Source organism: Anguilla anguilla, chromosome 16 (genome assembly GCF_013347855.1).
Source record: "Anguilla anguilla isolate fAngAng1 chromosome 16, fAngAng1.pri, whole genome shotgun sequence".
NCBI lineage: Eukaryota > Metazoa > Chordata > Actinopteri > Anguilliformes > Anguillidae > Anguilla > Anguilla anguilla.
This window is the reverse complement of record NC_049216.1, coordinates 8,571,343-8,591,290: the sequence shown is the minus strand read 5'-3', so window position 1 is coordinate 8,591,290 and position 19,948 is coordinate 8,571,343. Positions and strand designations below refer to the sequence as shown.

Below are 19,948 nucleotides of genomic sequence, written 5' to 3'. Positions count from 1 at the left end.
CTAACTTCACCCAGCGACACAGTGTAGGAGATGCTGAAGGGTTTGGGGTGTGATGTAATCTGTGTTGGTTTAATCATGACTCCCAGAATGCCCCTGACCTCAGCTCTCCCAGAATGCCCCTGACCTCAGCTCTCCCAGAATGCCCCTGACCCCAGCTCTCCCAGAATGCCCCTGACCTCAGCTATCCCAGAATGCCCCTGACCTCAGCTCTCCCCGCCGCAGGCAGACGCTAAGATGGTGTGCGACGTGGTGAGCCGCATGGAGGACACGGAGCCCTACTCCCCCGAGCTCCTCGGCGCCATGATTCGCCTCTGGTCCGACTCCGGCATGCAGGAGTGCTTCAGCCGCGCGCGTGAATACCAGCTCAACGACTCCGCCCAATAGTGAGTGCGCCCCCTACCTGTCATGCCAGGAATGGCCATGGAATGTCAACTATATAGCACAGTACAGTGGGGTGGGGCTTTTTACAGTGGGGCTCCATGGGGCGGGGCTTATTACAGTGGGGCTCCATGGGGCGGGGCTTATTACAGTGGGGCTCCACGGGGCGGGGCTTATTACAGTGGGGCTCCATGGGGCGGGGCTTATTACAGTGGGGCTCCATGGGGCGGGGCTTATTACTGTGGGGCTCCATGGGGCGGGGCTTATTACAGTGGGGCTCCATGGGGCGGGGCTTATTACAGTGGGGCTCCATGGGGCGGGGCTTATTACTGTGGGGCTCCATGGGGTGGGGCTTTTTACAGTGGGGCTCCATGGGGCGGGGCTTATTACAGTGGGGCTCCATGGGGCGGGGCTTATTACAGTGGGGCTCCATGGGGCGGGGCTTATTACAGTGGGGCTCCATGGGGTGGGGCTTATTACAGTGGGGCTCCATGGGGCGGGGTTTATTACAGTGGGGCTCCATGGGGCGGTGCTTATTACAGTGGGGCTCCATGGGGCGGGGCTTATTACAGTGGGGCTCCATGGGGCGGGGCTTATTACAGCGGGGCTCCATGGGGCGGGGCTTATTACAGTGGGGCTCCATGGGGTGGGGTTTAATACTGTGGGGCTCCATGGGGCGGGGCTTATTACAGTGGGGCTCCATGGGGCGGGGCTTATTACAGTGGTGCTCCATGGGGCGGGGTCTGTTCATTTCGCTCTCTTTTTGCAGTTACCTTGACAGCCTGGATCGCATTGGAGCGGCAGATTACCAGCCTACAGAGCAGGACATTCTCAGGACCCGAGTCAAGACCACAGGAATCGTAGAAACGCACTTCACTTTCAAGAATTTACATTTCAGGTGAACCACTCTGTCCACACAAGCCACTGATGCATTCTGGGGTACTCGGTATATTGTGTTGTACACACTGCGCTTATATCAATCAATGTGCTGGTGTTGTGTCAGTGTGTAAAATCTTGTTACGTGAGTGTGTAGAACTGTATGACAGTATAGTGCAGTGTTAGATTGTGCAGTGTTGTATGAGAGTGTAGCACTATTGCAAGAGCGCACAGTGTAGCGTATGACATGACAGTGGCGTGTGAAGGTGTATGGTGCTGTAAGACAGTGTTGGCTTGCTTACCTGCCAGGCTGTTTGATGTGGGAGGTCAAAGGTCAGAGAGGAAGAAGTGGATCCACTGCTTTGAGGATGTGACGGCCATCATCTTCTGCGTGGCCTTGAGTGGGTATGACCAAGTCCTGCACGAAGACGAGACCACAGTGAGTACAGACCCACGCATACACACACACACACACATACACACACACACACACACACAACACAAACACACATGCATGCATGCATGCATACACACACACACACACACACAACGCAAACACACACGCATGCATGCATGCATACACACACACACACACACACACATACACACAACGCAAACACACACACACACGCATGCATGCATGCACACACACACACACACACACACACACACACACACACACAACGCAAACAAACACAGTTTTTGTTTGGGGACAAGAGTCTCTGGTCTTAATCTCAAGAACCACATATTCTGCTGTGTTGAATACAAAAGTAAGCACAAGCAGTGCTGAGACAAGCATGCAGACTCCTATAGAAGAGTGGGTCTTATGATCCACCAGTTGGGGGGGGGGGGGGGGATGGGTTCCTGCTGACTGAACTCCCCCCTCCCTGGGCGAAGCCCTGTGGAGCAGATCTGCTGGGCTAAAAATAGCACCGCCGCGGTCAGGGTTCGATCCCAGACCTTCGGGATGCACCCCTGCTCTCTCATCTCAGGGCAGGCATTTCCCCCCCGAAACGCAGAGCCCTGAAAGCACCGGCCGGCTTTCCTCTCGCGTGTCCTCAGTCCCAGAGCGGCCCTCTCCTGCAGCCCCTCTCAGAAAGGGCTCGAGCCATCGTAGCCACGCCTTAGCACTGCCTGCAGCGGTAACCCGCATCAAACAGAAGCGACGCTAACGAAAGCTGGCCCCCGCTCTTTAACGCTGTGGGACCGCCGGGTGAGCCGGGCTAACGCCGGGTGAGCCGGGCTAACGCCGCGTCCAGCGAGGCGCTAGCCGGCGCAATCAAAGTCTTCACCGTGGAGCGAGAGACATTTTGAGTGGTTGAGCTCGGTGGCTCCGCCCGCGAGCGGTTCCTGCCGGAAACGCCTGACGCCTGGCCGTGCCGGTGCTCTGTTCCCGCTTCCCGCTTTTTGTTTCCTGAGGCTAATCTTTCCGCTCTGTCTGTCTGTCTGTCTCTCGCTCTCTGTCTCCTCCTCTTCATCTTCCCTCTTTCCTCTCCTGCTTCTTTTTTCCCCTCCACAGAATCGCATGCACGAGTCTCTCATGCTCTTCGATTCCATCTGTAACAACAAATTCTTCATCGACACCTCCATCATCCTCTTCCTAAATAAGAAAGATCTGTTTGCTGAAAAGATTAAAAAGTCCGCACTGAACATCTGTTTCCCTGAGTACACAGGTAAGAGCATCGTTACTCCCAGCAACCGTTAACACTCAGACAGGGTGCTGTAAGTACAGGTGAATGCAGGTACACACAGTGACAACACCGGTACCACAACACATAGAGACAACAGCAACGCCTGTACCACAACACACACAGAGACAACAGCAACGCCTGTACCACAACACACACAGAGACAACAGCAACGCCTGTACCACAACACACACAGAGAGAACAGCAACGCCTGTACCACAACACGCACAGTGACAACAGCAACGCCTGTACCACAACACACAGATAGACAACAGCGATGCCTGTACCACAACACACACAGAGACAACAGCAACACCTGTACCACAACACACACAGTGACAACAGCAACGCCTGTACCACAACACACACCGAGACAACAGCAATGCCTGTACCACAACACACAGAGACAACAGCAACGCCTGTACCACAACACACAGAGACAACAGCAACGCCTGTACCACAACACACACCGAGACAACAGCAACGCCTGTACCACAACACACACCGAGACAACAGCAACGCCTGTACCACAACACACAGAGACAACAGCAACGCCTGTACCACAACACACAGAGACAACAGCAACGCCTGTACCACAACACACACCGAGACAACAGCAACACCTGTGCCACAACACACACAGAGACAACAGCAACGCCTGTACCACAACACACACAGAGACAACAGCAATGCCTGTACCACAACACACAGAGACAACAGCAACACCTGTACCACAACACACAGAGACAACAGCAACGCCTGTACCACAACACACACAGAGACAACAGCAACGCCTGTACCACAACACACACACAGAGAACAGCAACGCCTGTACCACAACACGCACAGTGACAACAGCAACGCCTGTACCACAACACACAGATAGACAACAGCGATGCCTGTACCACAACACACACAGAGACAACAGCAACACCTGTACCACAACACACACAGTGACAACAGCAACGCCTGTACCACAACACACACCGAGACAACAGCAATGCCTGTACCACAACACACAGAGACAACAGCAACGCCTGTACCACAACACACAGAGACAACAGCAACGCCTGTACCACAACACACAGAGACAACAGCAACGCCTGTACCACAACACACAGAGACAACAGCAACGCCTGTACCACAACACACACCGAGACAACAGCAACACCTGTGCCACAACACACACAGAGACAACAGCAACGCCTGTACCACAACACACACAGAGACAACAGCAATGCCTGTACCACAACACACAGAGACAACAGCAACACCTGTACCACAACACACAGAGACAACAGCAATGCCTGTACCACAACACACACAGAGACAACAGCAACGCCTGTACCACAATATGCAGATAAACAATGGTAACTACAGTACCACCACTCAGAGACACAATACCTGTTATAAAATATGCACACAGCAACAATTTTAACGCAATGCCCACGTGGTTGGCTAAAAAGAGCAACATGAACACTGACTGGAGAAGCAACTAAATACAACGGGTCAACAGCAGTGTGCTTCGCTGAGGTTTAAACCCGAAAGACCACAGAACTGTATTACAACTGGAAGAGCCGATCCTTATTTCACAGATTTGCATAGCTGTTCCAGTTGTAATGCAGCTGTCTAGTGGTTTAAAACAGAGGTTTAAACTCCAGCAAAGCATGCTGCAGTCAGTGGTAGTTAGTTTCTGTGCAATCCTAACATTGAGTTTGGGTAGCGGAACTGAAACATTAAACTCCAGCTATGCACGCTACAATTGACCCGACATGTCGGACTATGGCAGAAAATACACACGTAAATTTGTATGACCACAGATCTGTATCTCTTTCATATTTTTGCTCCTACTCTCCCTCTTTCCCTTGTCCTTTATTGGCATGATACATATCTAATGTACATACTGCTACAGCTAATCAAATGTACATATGTTTAACCTTCTGGCAACAACAATAAAAACAGTAACATTAACAGTACAGAAGTAGTTTAGCTGAGCTTCAGCAGTACTCTCTCTCTCTCTCTCTCTCATATTGTTTTTCTGTTCTCTCATCCTCCTGTACCTTTGCCTCGCCCAGGCCCCAACACCTATGATGACGCAGCAGCTTACATCCAATCACAGTTTGAGAGCAAAAACCGCTCCCCCAACAAAGAAATCTACTGTCACTTGACCTGCGCCACGGACACGGGCAACATCCAGGTGGTGTTTGACGCCGTGACCGACATCATCATCGCCAACAACCTGCGGGGGTGTGGCCTGTACTAATGAACACTTGCTCTTACTCTATGGCCGTCATTTTGGTACTGAAGTGCAAGTTGGTTAACAAGAATGAGGGTTCTTAACAGGTACATATACATGCACACACACGTGTGTGTGTACGTATATGCGTGTGTGCGTGTGTGTGTGTATGTGCAGGTATGTCTGTGTGTATGTGTGTATATATAAGTATATTTTATTCAATTTTTTAAGTTTGTCTCTAAGAGCTGCCAACAGCGGATTTCTTATAGAAACCCTTTTAGCATTTTTTTTTTTTGGTTGGTCTGTTTGTCACCCTCTTCTCACTGTGTCTTTACAAAAAAAAAAAAAAAAAAAACAGCACATTTTTGTTTTACATAAAGAAATGTGTCTTCATTTAAATTTTTAAATGTTTAACTGTTAATTGTATGTAATTTATTATATGAATATGAATATGTGGATATGTTGACCTGGACACGTTTTGGTTGAGAAAGAGGATGGTAATTAGCCGGGATAATAAGTGCAGATTTCCAAATTTGTTCGGCTCATCTCCTGGTGACGCTCAGATCTGCATTTCCTAGCATGCTTTGTGTTCTCTTGTGGATCAGCCAAAAGGGGTCTCCCAGGTGCCACCCTGTCTCTGAGGCAGGTCTTGCTATTGGCCATGCCCCTTCGAGGGCAGGCCTTAGCGCTCTGTACTGTTATGAGGCCTATTAGCCAATGAAATTTCAGAAAAGTGTCCTATCTGTGCCAGCCTGGAAATGGCATGTATGGGAATAGCACTAGAATCACTAGGTTACTGAAGATCTGTTTAAATATTATCATGTAATGACTTGTAATTTTTTATTGTCATTGGTAAAGGTCATTACTTACTGATGTAAGTACACACCAGCTTCATGTCCATGATAGATGTAACACACATACACACACACACACACGCTCTGTCACAAATACACTCATACATGCACACACACTCATACATGTACATGTTGATGCACACACCCACTCGGTCACTCACATTTTCACACAAATACACCCACACACGCACACACGCTGATACACACTCTCTCGGTCTCGCTCACATGTTCACATACATATACGCACGCGCAAACAAACACACACATACACACATAGACACACACCTCCCATCATAATCTTTCACTTCTTTACTTCCTGTTTTTAGTTGTGTACATCTCCTATTGATCCTGTTCCACACATAGCATGATTCGCCTGCTTTTTTTAAAAACAAGTATAAGCAAAATAGTGCTCCAAAAACTCAAAATCCACCAAAAAAAAGGAAAAAAAAAAAAGAAAAATTAATAAAAGCTAATAAAAAAAGAGAAAAGACACTGGCAGGGGAGACAGACATCATTATTGTTATTGTTATTATTATTATAGTAATAATAATGCTGTAAGGGTCGGTCTTCTGTGCATTCTGTGCATTGTAGCTGAAGATGATTTTATCTCCTCCTGTGCGTGTCTCAGTTGGCCCTGTTGCTTTATCTGTCTCCCTGACCCAAGTCTGTACTTACTGGGAAATGTGACGTGGAAAGAATAGTCATATTGGAGTGTGTCAGGACCTGAAATATTTGGGATTTGGGACGGACCTGAACGTCGTGCGGCTGCGCAAGTAAACGTGCTGCTTTGCACCGCGCGTCCGGACACAGGTAAACACACTTTACTCCGCGCGTCTGTACAAGTTAACACACTACACCGCGCGTCTGTACAAGTTAACACGCTGCGGGCTGCACAGCTGTATGGGTTCACGCTGTTGTGCATCGCGTAGCCTGACAGGTTGACACACTTGGCGATGTGCGGCTGTACAGGGTTACAGTTCACGCACTTTGAGCTGTGCGGTTGCACAGGTTAACGCTATTGTGCGCCTTGTGTCTGAACAGGTTAGCGGGTTTCGCGCTGCGTGCCTGTACAGCTTAATTTTGCGCCACGTGAGCTGTACAGGTTCACGCGTTTTGCGCTCAACGGCTGCACAGGTTAACGAGCTTTCTCTTAGTTAGTTTTGTAACTTGAACTGGCACACACCTGGCAGGTACATAGAAAAGCACAGCTCTCACTCACTGTCCGAGAGACCTCTCCGGCTCTGAATAAAGAATCTTGTACATAATGACATCCTCTGTCGGGGTCTTGTTCTTACCTGCTCCCCTGTTCTAACGGTAAACAAATCTGAGCTCCAGGCCCCTCCTCCTTGTGTGGGTTTCCAATGTTGTTGTCAAATTAAAAGCCACCGCTTCCATGGGACCCTTCTGATTTTTGCCTGGAAGTGCCGTGTTCACTTCTACTACAGGACCGATATTGCATGCGCACAAAGACAGCTCTAAAACAACCGCAGAGACATTAAAGTTGGAGGCAAGCACAAACAGCCTCGCAGATGGCTCACCAAACAATCTGCCAATCAGAGGCACAACATTGTCAGCTACCTGTAGCTACCGGTAGGCGATACTCTTTGTTAGGCAGGCATCTAAAACTTCAGTCCTGGATGGCCACAGTACCCGCTGGTTTTCAGCACAATCTTCTTTCAATCAGCAGCCAATTTAGCCAATCAGTGACTTAAATAAAGCACTTAGGCGCAGGTACGCAACCAGCAGATACAAGGGCCCCCATGATCTGAGTTTGAGATGCCTATTGTAAGAGATGGGCCGAAATAGAACAACCAATTTGTTGTCTTTTTTTGCCACTAGAGGTCAGAGTGGGTACACAATGAACGGCACTGTCATGCTCTGCACTAATAAATGGATCTATAAATTCTAACACAGAGTAAGATGGTATTATGAATTGTTTTATATATACTTTATATATAGAAAATATGCTCTTTATTTTGTACAGTGTAGTTTGGTCAAACATGTTACGTTAGACGATATCTAGAGAATATCTTGGTTGCAACTCATTACGTCTAGCTAACTATTAACGTAGCATATGTGGAGAGTAAATGACACAGCTCACTGTCTGCTCACGATACCGGTCCCTAAATGCATCATACCAACAGTTCAATGTCTTTCACTGTTAAATGAGAGACACACAAACAGACAGATCTTTATCGTAAATCGCCCCTTATTCATAAACCATGTCTGTGCTTTATTGAGTAGAAGCCATGAAACTAACTATTTGTAGTAGTCAGGATGGCCGAGCGGTCTAAGGCGCTGCGTTCAGGTCGCAGTCTCCTCTGGAGGCGTGGGTTCGAATCCCACTTCTGACAACTGACCTTTTTCTATGATTTCTGTTGTTTTAACGAAAACAACATTTCGATGAATTTGGGATAGGTGAAAACCTAGAGGACAGTAAATCTGCAGGAAAAGGGTTGGTGAACACTGATTTCTGGAATACAGGCTATTTTAACTAAGTGTTACTTGTTTTCGAGTCTGTTCAAAGCGTGTTTAATTGTGTACTTACAAAACGAATCAGAACTATCAAAAAAGAACGTAAGAAGTGGAATTCTAATCGAGGAGGCTATGACAAGGAAGTCGGACTCTCTGGAATTATTGGTCGTGAAATCCAATCAAATTCACGTTCGTTACCAATAATTGAAGGAGATAGCCAATCAGTGTGTGCGTATTGCTACCAAGAATTTACCAAAAATAAGACACTATTCGGTTTTATTTCCCTGCGTCGGAAGGCAAAGATAACCGCAAAATTCCCTGTATGATAACTGGGAAAAAGTTACCACAAGCGAATTTACCTTTCCAGCTTGCTGGCTAGCTACGGATAAGTACGGTAACGTTACCAACTGTAAAGAAATATTAATTTTAACAAAGTTTAGCTAGCTAGTTACCTTAGTTAATATCTGTCAGCTTAAAACAAAGTAGCCAACTAACGCCCACCGGTTTAAATTACAGTAGACGATGTAATCTGAGGAACTGTTCTTAATTTACATTAGCCACAACACGAATAGCCTTTTTTATATTAGTTTATTAATTGAGCTGTTTTATGCATTTAATTTCTTTGAATGGTCCTTTGTAGCTAGCTGTCTGGATTGAACAGTGGCCATTTGCTGTCGTTTATAGCTAATCAAATTACCTAGCAAACACTGTAAGAAAATAAAATGTCCTGTAGGTTTGGGATAGACTTGCTATAGATGTTGAAGCGCAAACAGGGGTGTTCTGATCTATTAGAACGGATCAGACATGTACACAAAGGCAGAACTGGACATTTTGTTAGCTGACACATTATTGGTACATTTTGTTCTAGGATAAGAGTACAAAGCAGGTGCTTGAACAAGATTATTATAATTGTAAATGTCCAGCTTTTACACAGCGTACATCTCACATTTTCCACACCTGTAATTGACGTGGCATCTAACTAACACTCGTCTGAGCAAGGATATTCCACTAGTTTAATCGATCCTGTCTCGATTCCACTATTCTCGTATCTCATCCTTGCATATCTCCCTGCATCCACTGGTGGGTAGTACAAAGGGGCAAGGAAAAGATATAAGGAAGAGATGCAAAGAGTGAAAATAAGCAGTTGGAATGGCCCCATAAAAAATGGACAGGGATCCATATCGGGATGCAAGGAGTAAGAACAAGCTATTTAAATGAACCCATTGATTCTGGAGAGGGTTCCACATTGGGACACAGAAATATTCACAATCAGTACATTTTCATTGTATTGCTGATTTGAAACTAGTGCATCGTGAGTTAGAACCACAGTATGTGGTCAGAACACAGTGTTATTTTGGATCAAGCACTGTAAATTATTTCGCCCGAACAGGGACTTGAACCCTGGACCCTCAGATTAAAAGTCTGATGCTCTACCGACTGAGCTATCCGGGCTCTTTCTGAAAGTAAAATTCATGGGATCTGGAGTCTGATCTATACTGGGCGATGAATAACACATTCATAATCACTGATATTTGCCATTGGGGAGTTGCTCATTCATAATAATATGCTAATGTAGTCAATTCACAGAAGGTGGCCATTCCTTTTGACCCCCTACCGCAATGGTAGCGTGTCTGACTCCACATCAGAAGGTTGCATGTTCAAATCACATCGGGTTCAGCTCTTCATTTCCTGCTGTACTCTTCTTATATGAAAAAATTGCAGTTTATGAAGGAACAGCAGGCTCTGAAAGGAACCAGTCATTTCTCCACTGTGACTTCAGGCCCAAGACTTAAAACACAATGGCTTCCACCCTTTCTTCCTGTTTCATTCATTTGAGTCATAGGGCTTGTTACAAAGATGGTTGGTTGGCGGATTTAACAGTGGACTTTGGAGATGAGACTCAAACTTGCGCAACCCAAGTGGGGTGTTTTATTTACAAAAGTGTCCCCAACTATTATACAAACCTTTATACATATATACACCTTTATACACTTTATACAAAACAAAATGGTAAATGGACTGCATTTATATAGCGCTTTACAATTGATGCCTCTCATTCGCCAGAGCAGTTTAGAGGTTAGGTGTCTTGCTTAAGGACACTTCAACACACCCAGGGCGGGGTTTGAACCGGCAAACCTCTGACTGCCAGACAATTGGACCTACCTCCTGAGCTATGTCGCCCCCCCCAAAAGATTCAGCCCATCAATTACACCCATTAAATTACACCCACCTACTGCCAGCCACCACTGAGAGCAAATGATTATCCGGACTATACCATTTCTACACAATATTCAATTATCTCAGAAGAAATGACAGTATATATTTTTACACATAGAAATCATTATACATATAGTATCCGTTGCTACTTTATATCTAATAATCACATATCTAATTGGGTACGAGAAAATATTATGAATGCCCTTTATGGTCTCCCCTTGTCTAAAATAGCTAATTCTTCTTGTCCATGGGTTCCAATGAAATTGCACAGAATCGTGACATTCGGATCACGCCATTTCAATTATTTATTGAAGAGATGGAAAAGGGGGATATGGGGATGGACATGACTTGTAAGGAAGATGGTATCAGCTGCTGGTTTAGAGGGAAGATGGAATCAGAAGGTAGCTTAGAAGGAAGACAGTATCAGAAGGTGGTTTAGAAGGAAGATAGTGTCAGAAGGTAGCTTAGAAGGAAGATAGTATCAGAAGGTAGCTTAGAAGGAAGATAGTATCAGAAGGTAGCTTAGAAGGAAGATAGTATCAGCAGCTGGTTTAGAGGGAAGATGGAATGTGGTTCTGAGGGAAGATGGAATTAGAAGGTCATGGGCTGGGGTGGTGTTCTGGCTAAGGGCCTGTGGCGCGCTTCAACAAGGTCTGCACAATCCGCTGCTATCTTGCCACCTGCTTGACTGTGTCCAATTCCAGCTGAGAACAGAGTACCCCAAAACAACAGGAATTACCAACAGTTCCACTGCTACAAGTACACAATGAACCTACCCACACAACAGCAGCTGCCCATCTCAATCTCTGTATCATTACTGAGGTTGTGGCATAAGTGACCCTTCAGCCACACCATGCTGCTGCTCACCAGTCAAGCTTTTTTCAGACAGCGTACGTCATGGGTGATGGTTCCCATCTTTTGGACATCCTTACATCTCTAGAATATAACAACAAAACAAAAAGACAACATGACATTTAGCCACCAGGAACACGTTTAAATTCAAATTAAATGGTCAGACAACGAGCTAAGCTGTTTTGTTTAATCTGCAGAACATTTTTGTTCTGACCAGCAGGATCAGATCGGGTCTTGGGAGAGCAGCACTTACCCCTCTGCTGCTGGTGGTGCGAGCCAGGACAGGTATGCGCGATTGGAAGGAGCTCTTTTTGGAATGCTGGAACCCTGTGCTGAAGGGGGGGTTTTCCAGTGCGTGCATTTCCAGAGCTGTCCAAGAGAGAATGGCACAGTCCCACAGTAAGATAACACTGTATCCAGGACCCCTATTCATACTGGTTGCAATTCCCCTAAGCCCAGTCCATTCTGAAAGCAGTAGAGTGAACTGGAGCTCCAAATTTGCAGTCACATGGTGTACAGAAGTGACTCTTGCGTGCATGATCAAAATGATGCAGGATGTTGTACAGCAGGACAGAACAGGCAAGTCAGTCCATTCAGCAACACCCATTCTGATTGGCTCCTCTCTGGGACCGTCAGTAGCAGAAGCCATTTTCCATCTATTGGCCATCCGTGTGCAGCTACAGTAGGCAAGCTCTTACCCAAGCAGACCTTGTGGGCCTCTTCAGCATACTCTGAATGCCAGGATAGAGAATCCAGGCACTGCTCAGAGGCCTGAAAAAGAAGCAAAGTAATCAGGAGCATGAAGCACTGCTGCTCTGTTAAAAGTCAATTTAAATCTAGTCTACACAGCAGGAGTGTGTCACAGCAGATTTTTATGACAAACACTTCAGCCGATTAGTGAGCCAGCACACACACTTGACACCCCTGCTACAAACAAAATATCACAACATTACCGTTACCCAACAGATGTTTTCTATTCCATAAAGGATTAGTGTCAATTTACTAATGACCTTTTTGCACACAAGTAGAACCATAGATATTATAATCTGCATGAGATACAGCAATATTGCAATATGATATATTCTAATGGATGATCAGAAACACGTTACTGACGAACACAGGAGCTGACCTGGTAGGGTCTCACTAACCTGCGAAACGTCATCCTGGGACACACTGCAGGTGAACATGGTCTCGTCCACCTGTGTGGCACAATCTGATGTGGTAATCTCCACTGTTTGGGTGGCTGCATCCCGAAAGCTGGTCTCCTTGACCAGTCTGGTCCCTGAGGAGAGATTTCTCTCTGCCCCAGACGACAGGGAGGACCTGTCTGGAATGAAAAGAAACAGAACAAGGCATTTCGTGACACACACTCACACTTCACCTTGCTTACACAACTATGAAACAGACACTTCTAGTCATCACAGCTAGTCTGGAGCTGTTCAAAGCTAGTCTGTAGCTGGCCAAAGCTGGTCAAATCCAATGAAGCAGGTAGAGTAAACTGATGGTCAAACTGGTTGACCAGCTGAAAGTATCAAAACGTATCACAGTTTAAACCAGCGTGACCAGTTTAGGCTGGTTTACACTGGAATTTTCAGCAGCAATGTGTGTTTATGAAGTAGGAGGAAGCTTCTCAGGGAAAGACTGAAATAGCTTCTAAAGTCAATCTACTTGTGCACTGTGACGTGGCAGGGCAGACCAATAGTAAATTTACTACAGGGTGTAATGTGGCCCAGTCCATGATATGTCCCTGAGTGACACCAAAATTACTTCATTCATACAAGATATTTTAACTTTTATCGATATTTCAGTTGCGACGCACATTTGTGAACTAGCTAACAGTTTTGTTTGGAAGTGCAAAATCAATGGCAAATTTGCCTACCTGGTGTAGTCTCACAGCCCACCCGATTCGATAATGACCTCCTTATTTGACTAAATTTACGATTTAGCCAAATCCAACATTTTGTTATTTTGAGCGGTTTGTTTGATGATCGCATATTTATTATGAGAAAAGTTTTAACAATTAAGAGCTTTCAGACAATCGATTCTAGTTGTATCTTGGCTTTCTCGGTGGCTATTTATAAAGACTTTTCCTCGATATTATTTGACGTAATAGAAGCAGAATTTTGAAGCCGATCTCAACTGAATTCCATTTTATTTGGCTTCCATAACATTCGTGAACTGGTTTCTCTTGTGACGTTAAATAAACATTCGAATTGTTGTGTTATTTTGCAACTTGCCTTTGACTGCTTATGCAGTCCCGACACTTCAGTCATAGCCATACTGCTTGGTCTGGTAAATATTTCTTTAGTACCACACAATAAGCGAACGCGAAAAGAAATACAGAAGCTACAGAAACTACGTGCAGCTCAGAAATCGTTCGGCGCTCAGTGATGTCACAAGTAATATTAGATAATAGCTGAAATAATAAGAAATAACAATACTAACAAAAACTAACAAGATATATTATCTTTTTTTTATCAGGCAGACAAGTAGAAATGTAACATAAACAACTGGTGACTGATGAACCACAGTGCTGGAGAGTACAGGTGTCATCTAAAATAATTTCCCCCTCAGAAATAAATTCACCCCTGTCAACATTTAATGGGAATGCCTGTTTCAGTGAGCGTTGGACTGACAGCCGCTGTCTATTGGAGTCGCACAGCTGGAGTGAAAACCATGACTTGGCGCGCTTCTAGGAATTCATTTAGTAGAGTTTCGTGATATAAATATAGAAACAAATTTCACCAACACGAAATACGCAATACCACTGAATTGCGTATTAAAATCGGACATAGCCGCAAGCACTTTCCTGCTTGGCTAAGAACAGCAAGCTAACTAGCTAGCTTAGTTTATCTTGGGCTGAATAAGCGGCTGCTGTAGCCAACGTTATTTTACTTACCTCGATGTGCTTCCTCAAATATGATGGCATTTATTTCCCTGGGTTGTGGCAACCAAAGTAGATTATGATCATGTCAGAATGCAAAGGGAATGTCTGTTTCAGCGAGGGTTGGAGTGACAGCTGTTGTCTCTTCATTCTCCACCAATAACACATATTGGTCTGGAAATAAGCAAAAGGATTTGTTGTCACATAACAAATCTAAGTTCAAACATTTAATAAGCATTCTGGCCCCGGGTCTCCAAAATCATTAGCTGTGGCTTAATTTCATAAATGGAATTTCATATGTGGTTTGGCGGGTTTTGGCTGCTACGTGCCCACGGTGTATTGCGTCTGGTCTGTCTTTCAGACATCGCGAGGGGTGAGTAGCCTACCAGTGGAAGCCCCTGATGGGGGAGCAGGAGGTGCTGCCATTGCTGTGGAAGCTGGCGCCATCCTCCAGTTACGGGGAACGTGCAAGGCGCGCTCTGCAAGGCGCTGTACATTACATTAGCCTACACTACAGGCATTTAGCAGACACTCTTATCCAGAGTATCCATTTATACAGCTGGACATACACTAAAGTACCTTGCTCAAGGGTACAACAGCAGTGAACCAAACCTATGACCTTTCGGTTACAAGCCCAGTTCCTTGCCCACTGTGCCACACTGCCGCCACAGATAAACAACAATTCTACATTGGATTGCTGAAGCTCCGAAGCTTCCCATCCAGACGGGCTAGCGGCTGAGAGAGAACGCCACCTCCCAGCCCATGACCGTCATCAGCGCTTCCAACCAGATGCTGCACATTAGCGACGGACAGAGGAAAGCCTCCCAAAGCATTCTTGTATCTCATCCTTGCATATCTCCCTGCATCCACTGGTGGGTAGTACAAAGGGGCAAGGAAAAGATATAAGGAAGAGATGCAAAGAGTGAAAATAAGCAGTTGGAATGGCCCCATAAAAAATGGACAGGGATCCATATCGGGATGCAAGGAGTAAGAACAAGCTATTTAAACAAACCCATTGATTCTGGAGAGGGTTCCACATTGGGACACAGAAATATTCACAATCAGTAAATTTTCATTGTATTGCTGATTTGAAACTAGTGCATCATGAGTTAAAACCACAGTCTGTGGTCAGAGCACAGTGTTATTTTGGATCAAGCACTGTAAATTATTTCGCCCGAACAGGGACTTGAACCCTGGACCCTCAGATTAAAAGTCTGATGCTCTACCGACTGAGCTATCCGGGCTCTTTCTGTGAGTTAAATTCATGGGACCTGGAGTCTGACCTATACTGGGCGATGAATAACATTCATAATCACTGATATTTGCCATTGGGGAGTTGCTCATTCATAATAATATGCTAATGTGGTCAATTCACAGAAGGTGGCGATTCCTTTTGACCCCCTACCGCAATGGTAGCGTGTCTGACTCCACATCAGAAGGTTGCATGTTCAAATCACATCGGGTTCAGCTCTTCATTTCCTGCTGTACTCTTCTTATATGAAAATATTGCAGTTTATGAAGGAACAGCAGGCTCTGAAAGGAACCAGTCATTTCTCCACTGTGACTTCAGGCCCAAGACTTAAAACACAATGGCTTCCACCCTTTCTTCCTGTTTCATTCATTTGAGTCATAGGGCTTGTTACAAGGATGGTTGGTTGGTGGATTTAACAGTGGACTTTGGAGATGAGACTCAAACTTGCGCAACCCAAGTGGGGTGTTTTATTTACAAAAGTGTCCCCAACTATTATACAAACCTTTATAAATATTTACAAAACAAAATGGTAAATGGACTGCATTTATATAGCGCTTTACAATTGATGCCTCTCATTCGCCAGAGCAGTTTAGAGGTTAGGTGTCTTGCTTAAGGACACTTCGACACACCCAGGGCGGGGTTTGAACCGGCAAACCTCTGACTGCCAGACAATTGGACTTACCTCCTGAGCTATGTCGCCCCCCCAAAAGATTCAGCCCACCCAGGGCGGGGTTTGAACCGGCAAACCTCTGACTGCCAGACAATTGGACTTACCTCCTGAGCTATGTCGCTCCCCCAAAAGATTCAGCCCATCCATTACACCCATTAAATTACACCCACCTACTGCCAGCCACCACTGAGAGCAAATGATTATCCGGACTATACCATTTCTACACAATATTCAATTATCTCAGAAGAAATGACAGTATATATTTTTACACATAGAAATCATTATACATATAGTATCCGTTGATACTTTATATCTAATAATCACATATCTAATTGGGTACGAGAAAATATTATGAATGCCCTTTATGGTCTCCCCTTGTCTAAAATAGCTAATTCTTCTTGTCCATGGGTTCCAATGAAATTGCACAGAATCGTGAAATTCGGATCACGCCATTTCAATTATTTATTGAAGAGATGGAAAAGGGGGATATGGGGATGGACATGACTTGTAAGGAAGATGGTATCAGCTGCTGGTTTAGAGGGAAGATGGAATCAGAAGGTAGCTTAGAAGGAAGACAGTATCAGAAGGTGGTTTAGAAGGAAGATAGTGTCAGAAGGTAGCTTAGAAGGAAGATAGTATCAGAAGGTAGCTTAGAAGGAAGATAGTATCAGAAGGTAGCTTAGAAGGAAGATAGTATCAGCAGCTGGTTTAGAGGGAAGATGGAATGTGGTTCTGAGGGAAGATGGAATTAGAAGGTCATGAGCTGGGGTGGTGTTCTGGCTAAGGGCCTGTGGCGCGCTGCAACAAGGTCTGCACAATCCGCTGCTATCTTGCCATTTGCTTGACTGTGTCCAATTCCAGCTGAGAACAGAGTACCCCAAAACAAGAGGAATTACCAACAGTTCCACTGCTACAAGTACACAATGAACCTACCCACACAACAGCAGCTGCCCATCTCAATCTCTGTATCATTACTGAGGTTGTGGCATAAGTGAACCTTCAGCCACACCATGCTGCTGCTCACCAGTCAAGCTTTTTTCAGACAGCGTACGTCATGGGTGATGGTTCCCATCTTTTGGACATCCTTACATCTCTAGAATATAACAACAAAACAAAAAGACAACATGACATTTAGCCACCAGGAACAAGTTTAAATTCAAATTAAATGGTCAGACAACGAGCTAAGCTGTTTTGTTTAATCTGCAGAACATTTTTGTTCTGACCAGCAGGATCAGATCGGGTCTTGGGAGAGCAGCACTTACCCCTCTGCTGCTGGTGGTGCGAGCCAGGACAGGTATGCGCGACTGGAAGGAGCTCTTTTTGGAATGCTGGAACCCTGTGCTGAAGGGGGGGTTTTCCAGTGCGTGCATTTCCAGAGCTGTCCAAGAGAGAATGGCACAGTCCCACAGTAAGATAACACTGTGTCCAGGACCCCTATTCATACTGGTTGCAATTCCCCTAAGCCCAGTCCATTCTGAAAGCAGTAGAGTGAACTGGAGCTCCAAATTTGCAGTCACATGGTGTACAGAAGTGACTCTTGCGTGCATGATCAAAATGATGCAGGATGTTGTACAGCAGGACAGAACAGGCAAGTCAGTCCATTCAGCAACACCCATTCTGATTGGCTCCTCTCTGGGGCCGTCAGTAGCAGAAGCCATTTTCCATCTATTGGCCATCCGTGTGCAGCAACAGTAGGCAAGCTCTTACCCAAGCAGACCTTGTGGGCCTCTTCAGCATACTCTGAATGCCAGGATAAAGAATCCAGGCACTGCTCAGAGGCCTGAAAAAGAAGCAAAGTAATCAGGAGCATGAAGCACTGCTGCTCTGTTAAAAGTCAATTTAAATCTAGTCTACACAGCAGGAGTGTGTCACAGCAGATTTTTATGACAAACACTTCAGCCGATTAGTGAGCCAGCACACACACTTGACACCCTGCTACAAACAAAATATCACAACATTACCGTTACCCAACAGATGTTTTCTATTCCATAAAGGATTAGTGTCAATTTATTAATGAACTTTTTGCACACAAGTAGAACCATAGATATTATAATCTGCATGAGATACAGCAATATTGCAATATGATATATTCTAATGGATGTTCAGAAACACGTTACTGACGAACACAGGAGCTGACCTGGTAGGGTCTCACTAACCTGCGAAACGTCATCCTGGGACACACTGCAGGTGAACATGGTCTCGTCCACCTGTGTGGCACAATCTGATGTGGTAAACTCCTCTGTTTGGGTGGCTGCATCCCGAAAGCTGGTCTCCTTGACCAGTCTGGTCCCTGAGGAGAGATTTCTCTCAGCCTCAGACGATAGGGAGGACCTGTCTGGAATGAAAAGAAACAGAACAAGGCACTTTGTGACACACACTCACACTTCACCTTGCTTACACAACTATGAAACAGACACTTCTAGTCATCACAGCTAGTCTGGAGCTGTTCAAAGCTAGTCTGTAGCTGGCCAAAGCTGGTCAAATCCAATGAAGCAGGTAGAGTAAACTGATGGTCAAACTGGTTGACCAGCTGAAAGTATCAAAACGTATCACAGTTTAAAGCAGCGTGACCAGTTTAGGCTGGTTTACACTGGAATTTTCAGCAGCAATGTGTGTTTATGAACTAGGAGGAGGCTTCTCAGGGAAAGACTGAAATAGCTTCTAAAGTCAATCTACTTGTGCACTGTGACGTGGCAGGGCAGACCAATAGTAAATTTACTACAGGGTTCAATGTGGCCCAGTCCATGATATGTCCCTGAGTGACACCAAAATTACTTCATTCATACAAGACATTTTAACTTATATCGATATTTCAGTTGCGACGCACATTTGTGAACTAGCTAACAGTTTTGTTTGTAAGTGTAAAATCAATGGCAAATTTGCCTACCTGGTGTAGTCTCACAGCCCACCCGATTCGATAATGACCTCCTTATTTGGCTAAATTTACGATTTAGCCAAATCATCAGAGCTGAACATTTTGTTATTTTGAGCGCTTTGTTTGATGATCGCATATCTACTATGAGAAAAGTTTTAACCATTAAGAGCTTTCAGACAATCAATTCTAGTTGTATCTTGGCTTTCTCGGTGGCTATTTATAAAGACTTTTCCTCGACATTATTTGACGTAATAGAAGCAGAATTTTGAAGCCGATCTCAACTGAATTCCATTTTATTTGGCTTCCATAACATTCGTGAACTGGTTTCTCTTGTGACGTTAAATAAACATTCGAATTGTTGTGTTATTTTGCAACTTGCCTTTGACTGCTTATGCAGTCCCGACACTTCAGTCATAGCCATACTGCTTGGTCTGGTAAATATTTCTTTAGTACCACACAATAAGCGAACGCGAAAAGAAATACAGAAGCTACAGAAACTACGTGCAGCTCAGAAATCGCTCAGTGATGTCACAAGTAATATTAGATAATAGCTGAAATAATAAGAAATAACAATAATAACAAAAACTAACAAGATATATTATCTTTTTTTATCAGGCAGACAAGTAGAAATGTAACATAAACAACTCGTGACTGATGAACCATAGTGTTGGAGAGTACAGGTGTCATCTAA

At 45.0% G+C, this 19,948-nt stretch overlaps 1 protein-coding gene and 3 non-coding genes across 4 annotated transcripts in view; 2 read left to right on the top strand and 2 right to left on the bottom strand.

The window, feature by feature from the left end:
- LOC118214975 (guanine nucleotide-binding protein G(o) subunit alpha-like) overlaps window positions 1-7,302 on the top strand; it is a 30,872-nt gene extending 23,570 nt beyond the window's left edge. Inside the window, exons 5-9 of the mRNA XM_035395291.1 lie at window positions 223-383; window positions 1,148-1,276; window positions 1,564-1,693; window positions 2,774-2,927; window positions 5,018-7,302. Coding sequence (XP_035251182.1) covers window positions 223-383; window positions 1,148-1,276; window positions 1,564-1,693; window positions 2,774-2,927; window positions 5,018-5,205 — 762 coding nt within the window. The 3' untranslated portion in view covers window positions 5,206-7,302. The remainder of the gene's footprint in view (window positions 1-222; window positions 384-1,147; window positions 1,277-1,563; window positions 1,694-2,773; window positions 2,928-5,017) is intronic.
- Window positions 7,303-8,303: 1,001 nt separating this feature from the next.
- trnal-cag lies at window positions 8,304-8,386 on the top strand. Its single transcript has one exon. It is a non-coding gene; the product is annotated as a tRNA-Leu (tRNA).
- Window positions 8,387-9,886: 1,500 nt separating this feature from the next.
- On the bottom strand, window positions 9,887-9,959 carry trnak-uuu. The gene has a single exon. It is a non-coding gene; the product is annotated as a tRNA-Lys (tRNA).
- A 5,672-nt stretch (window positions 9,960-15,631) lies between these two features.
- trnak-uuu lies at window positions 15,632-15,704 on the bottom strand. The gene has a single exon. It is a non-coding gene; the product is annotated as a tRNA-Lys (tRNA).
- Window positions 15,705-19,948: the final 4,244 nt, after the last annotated feature.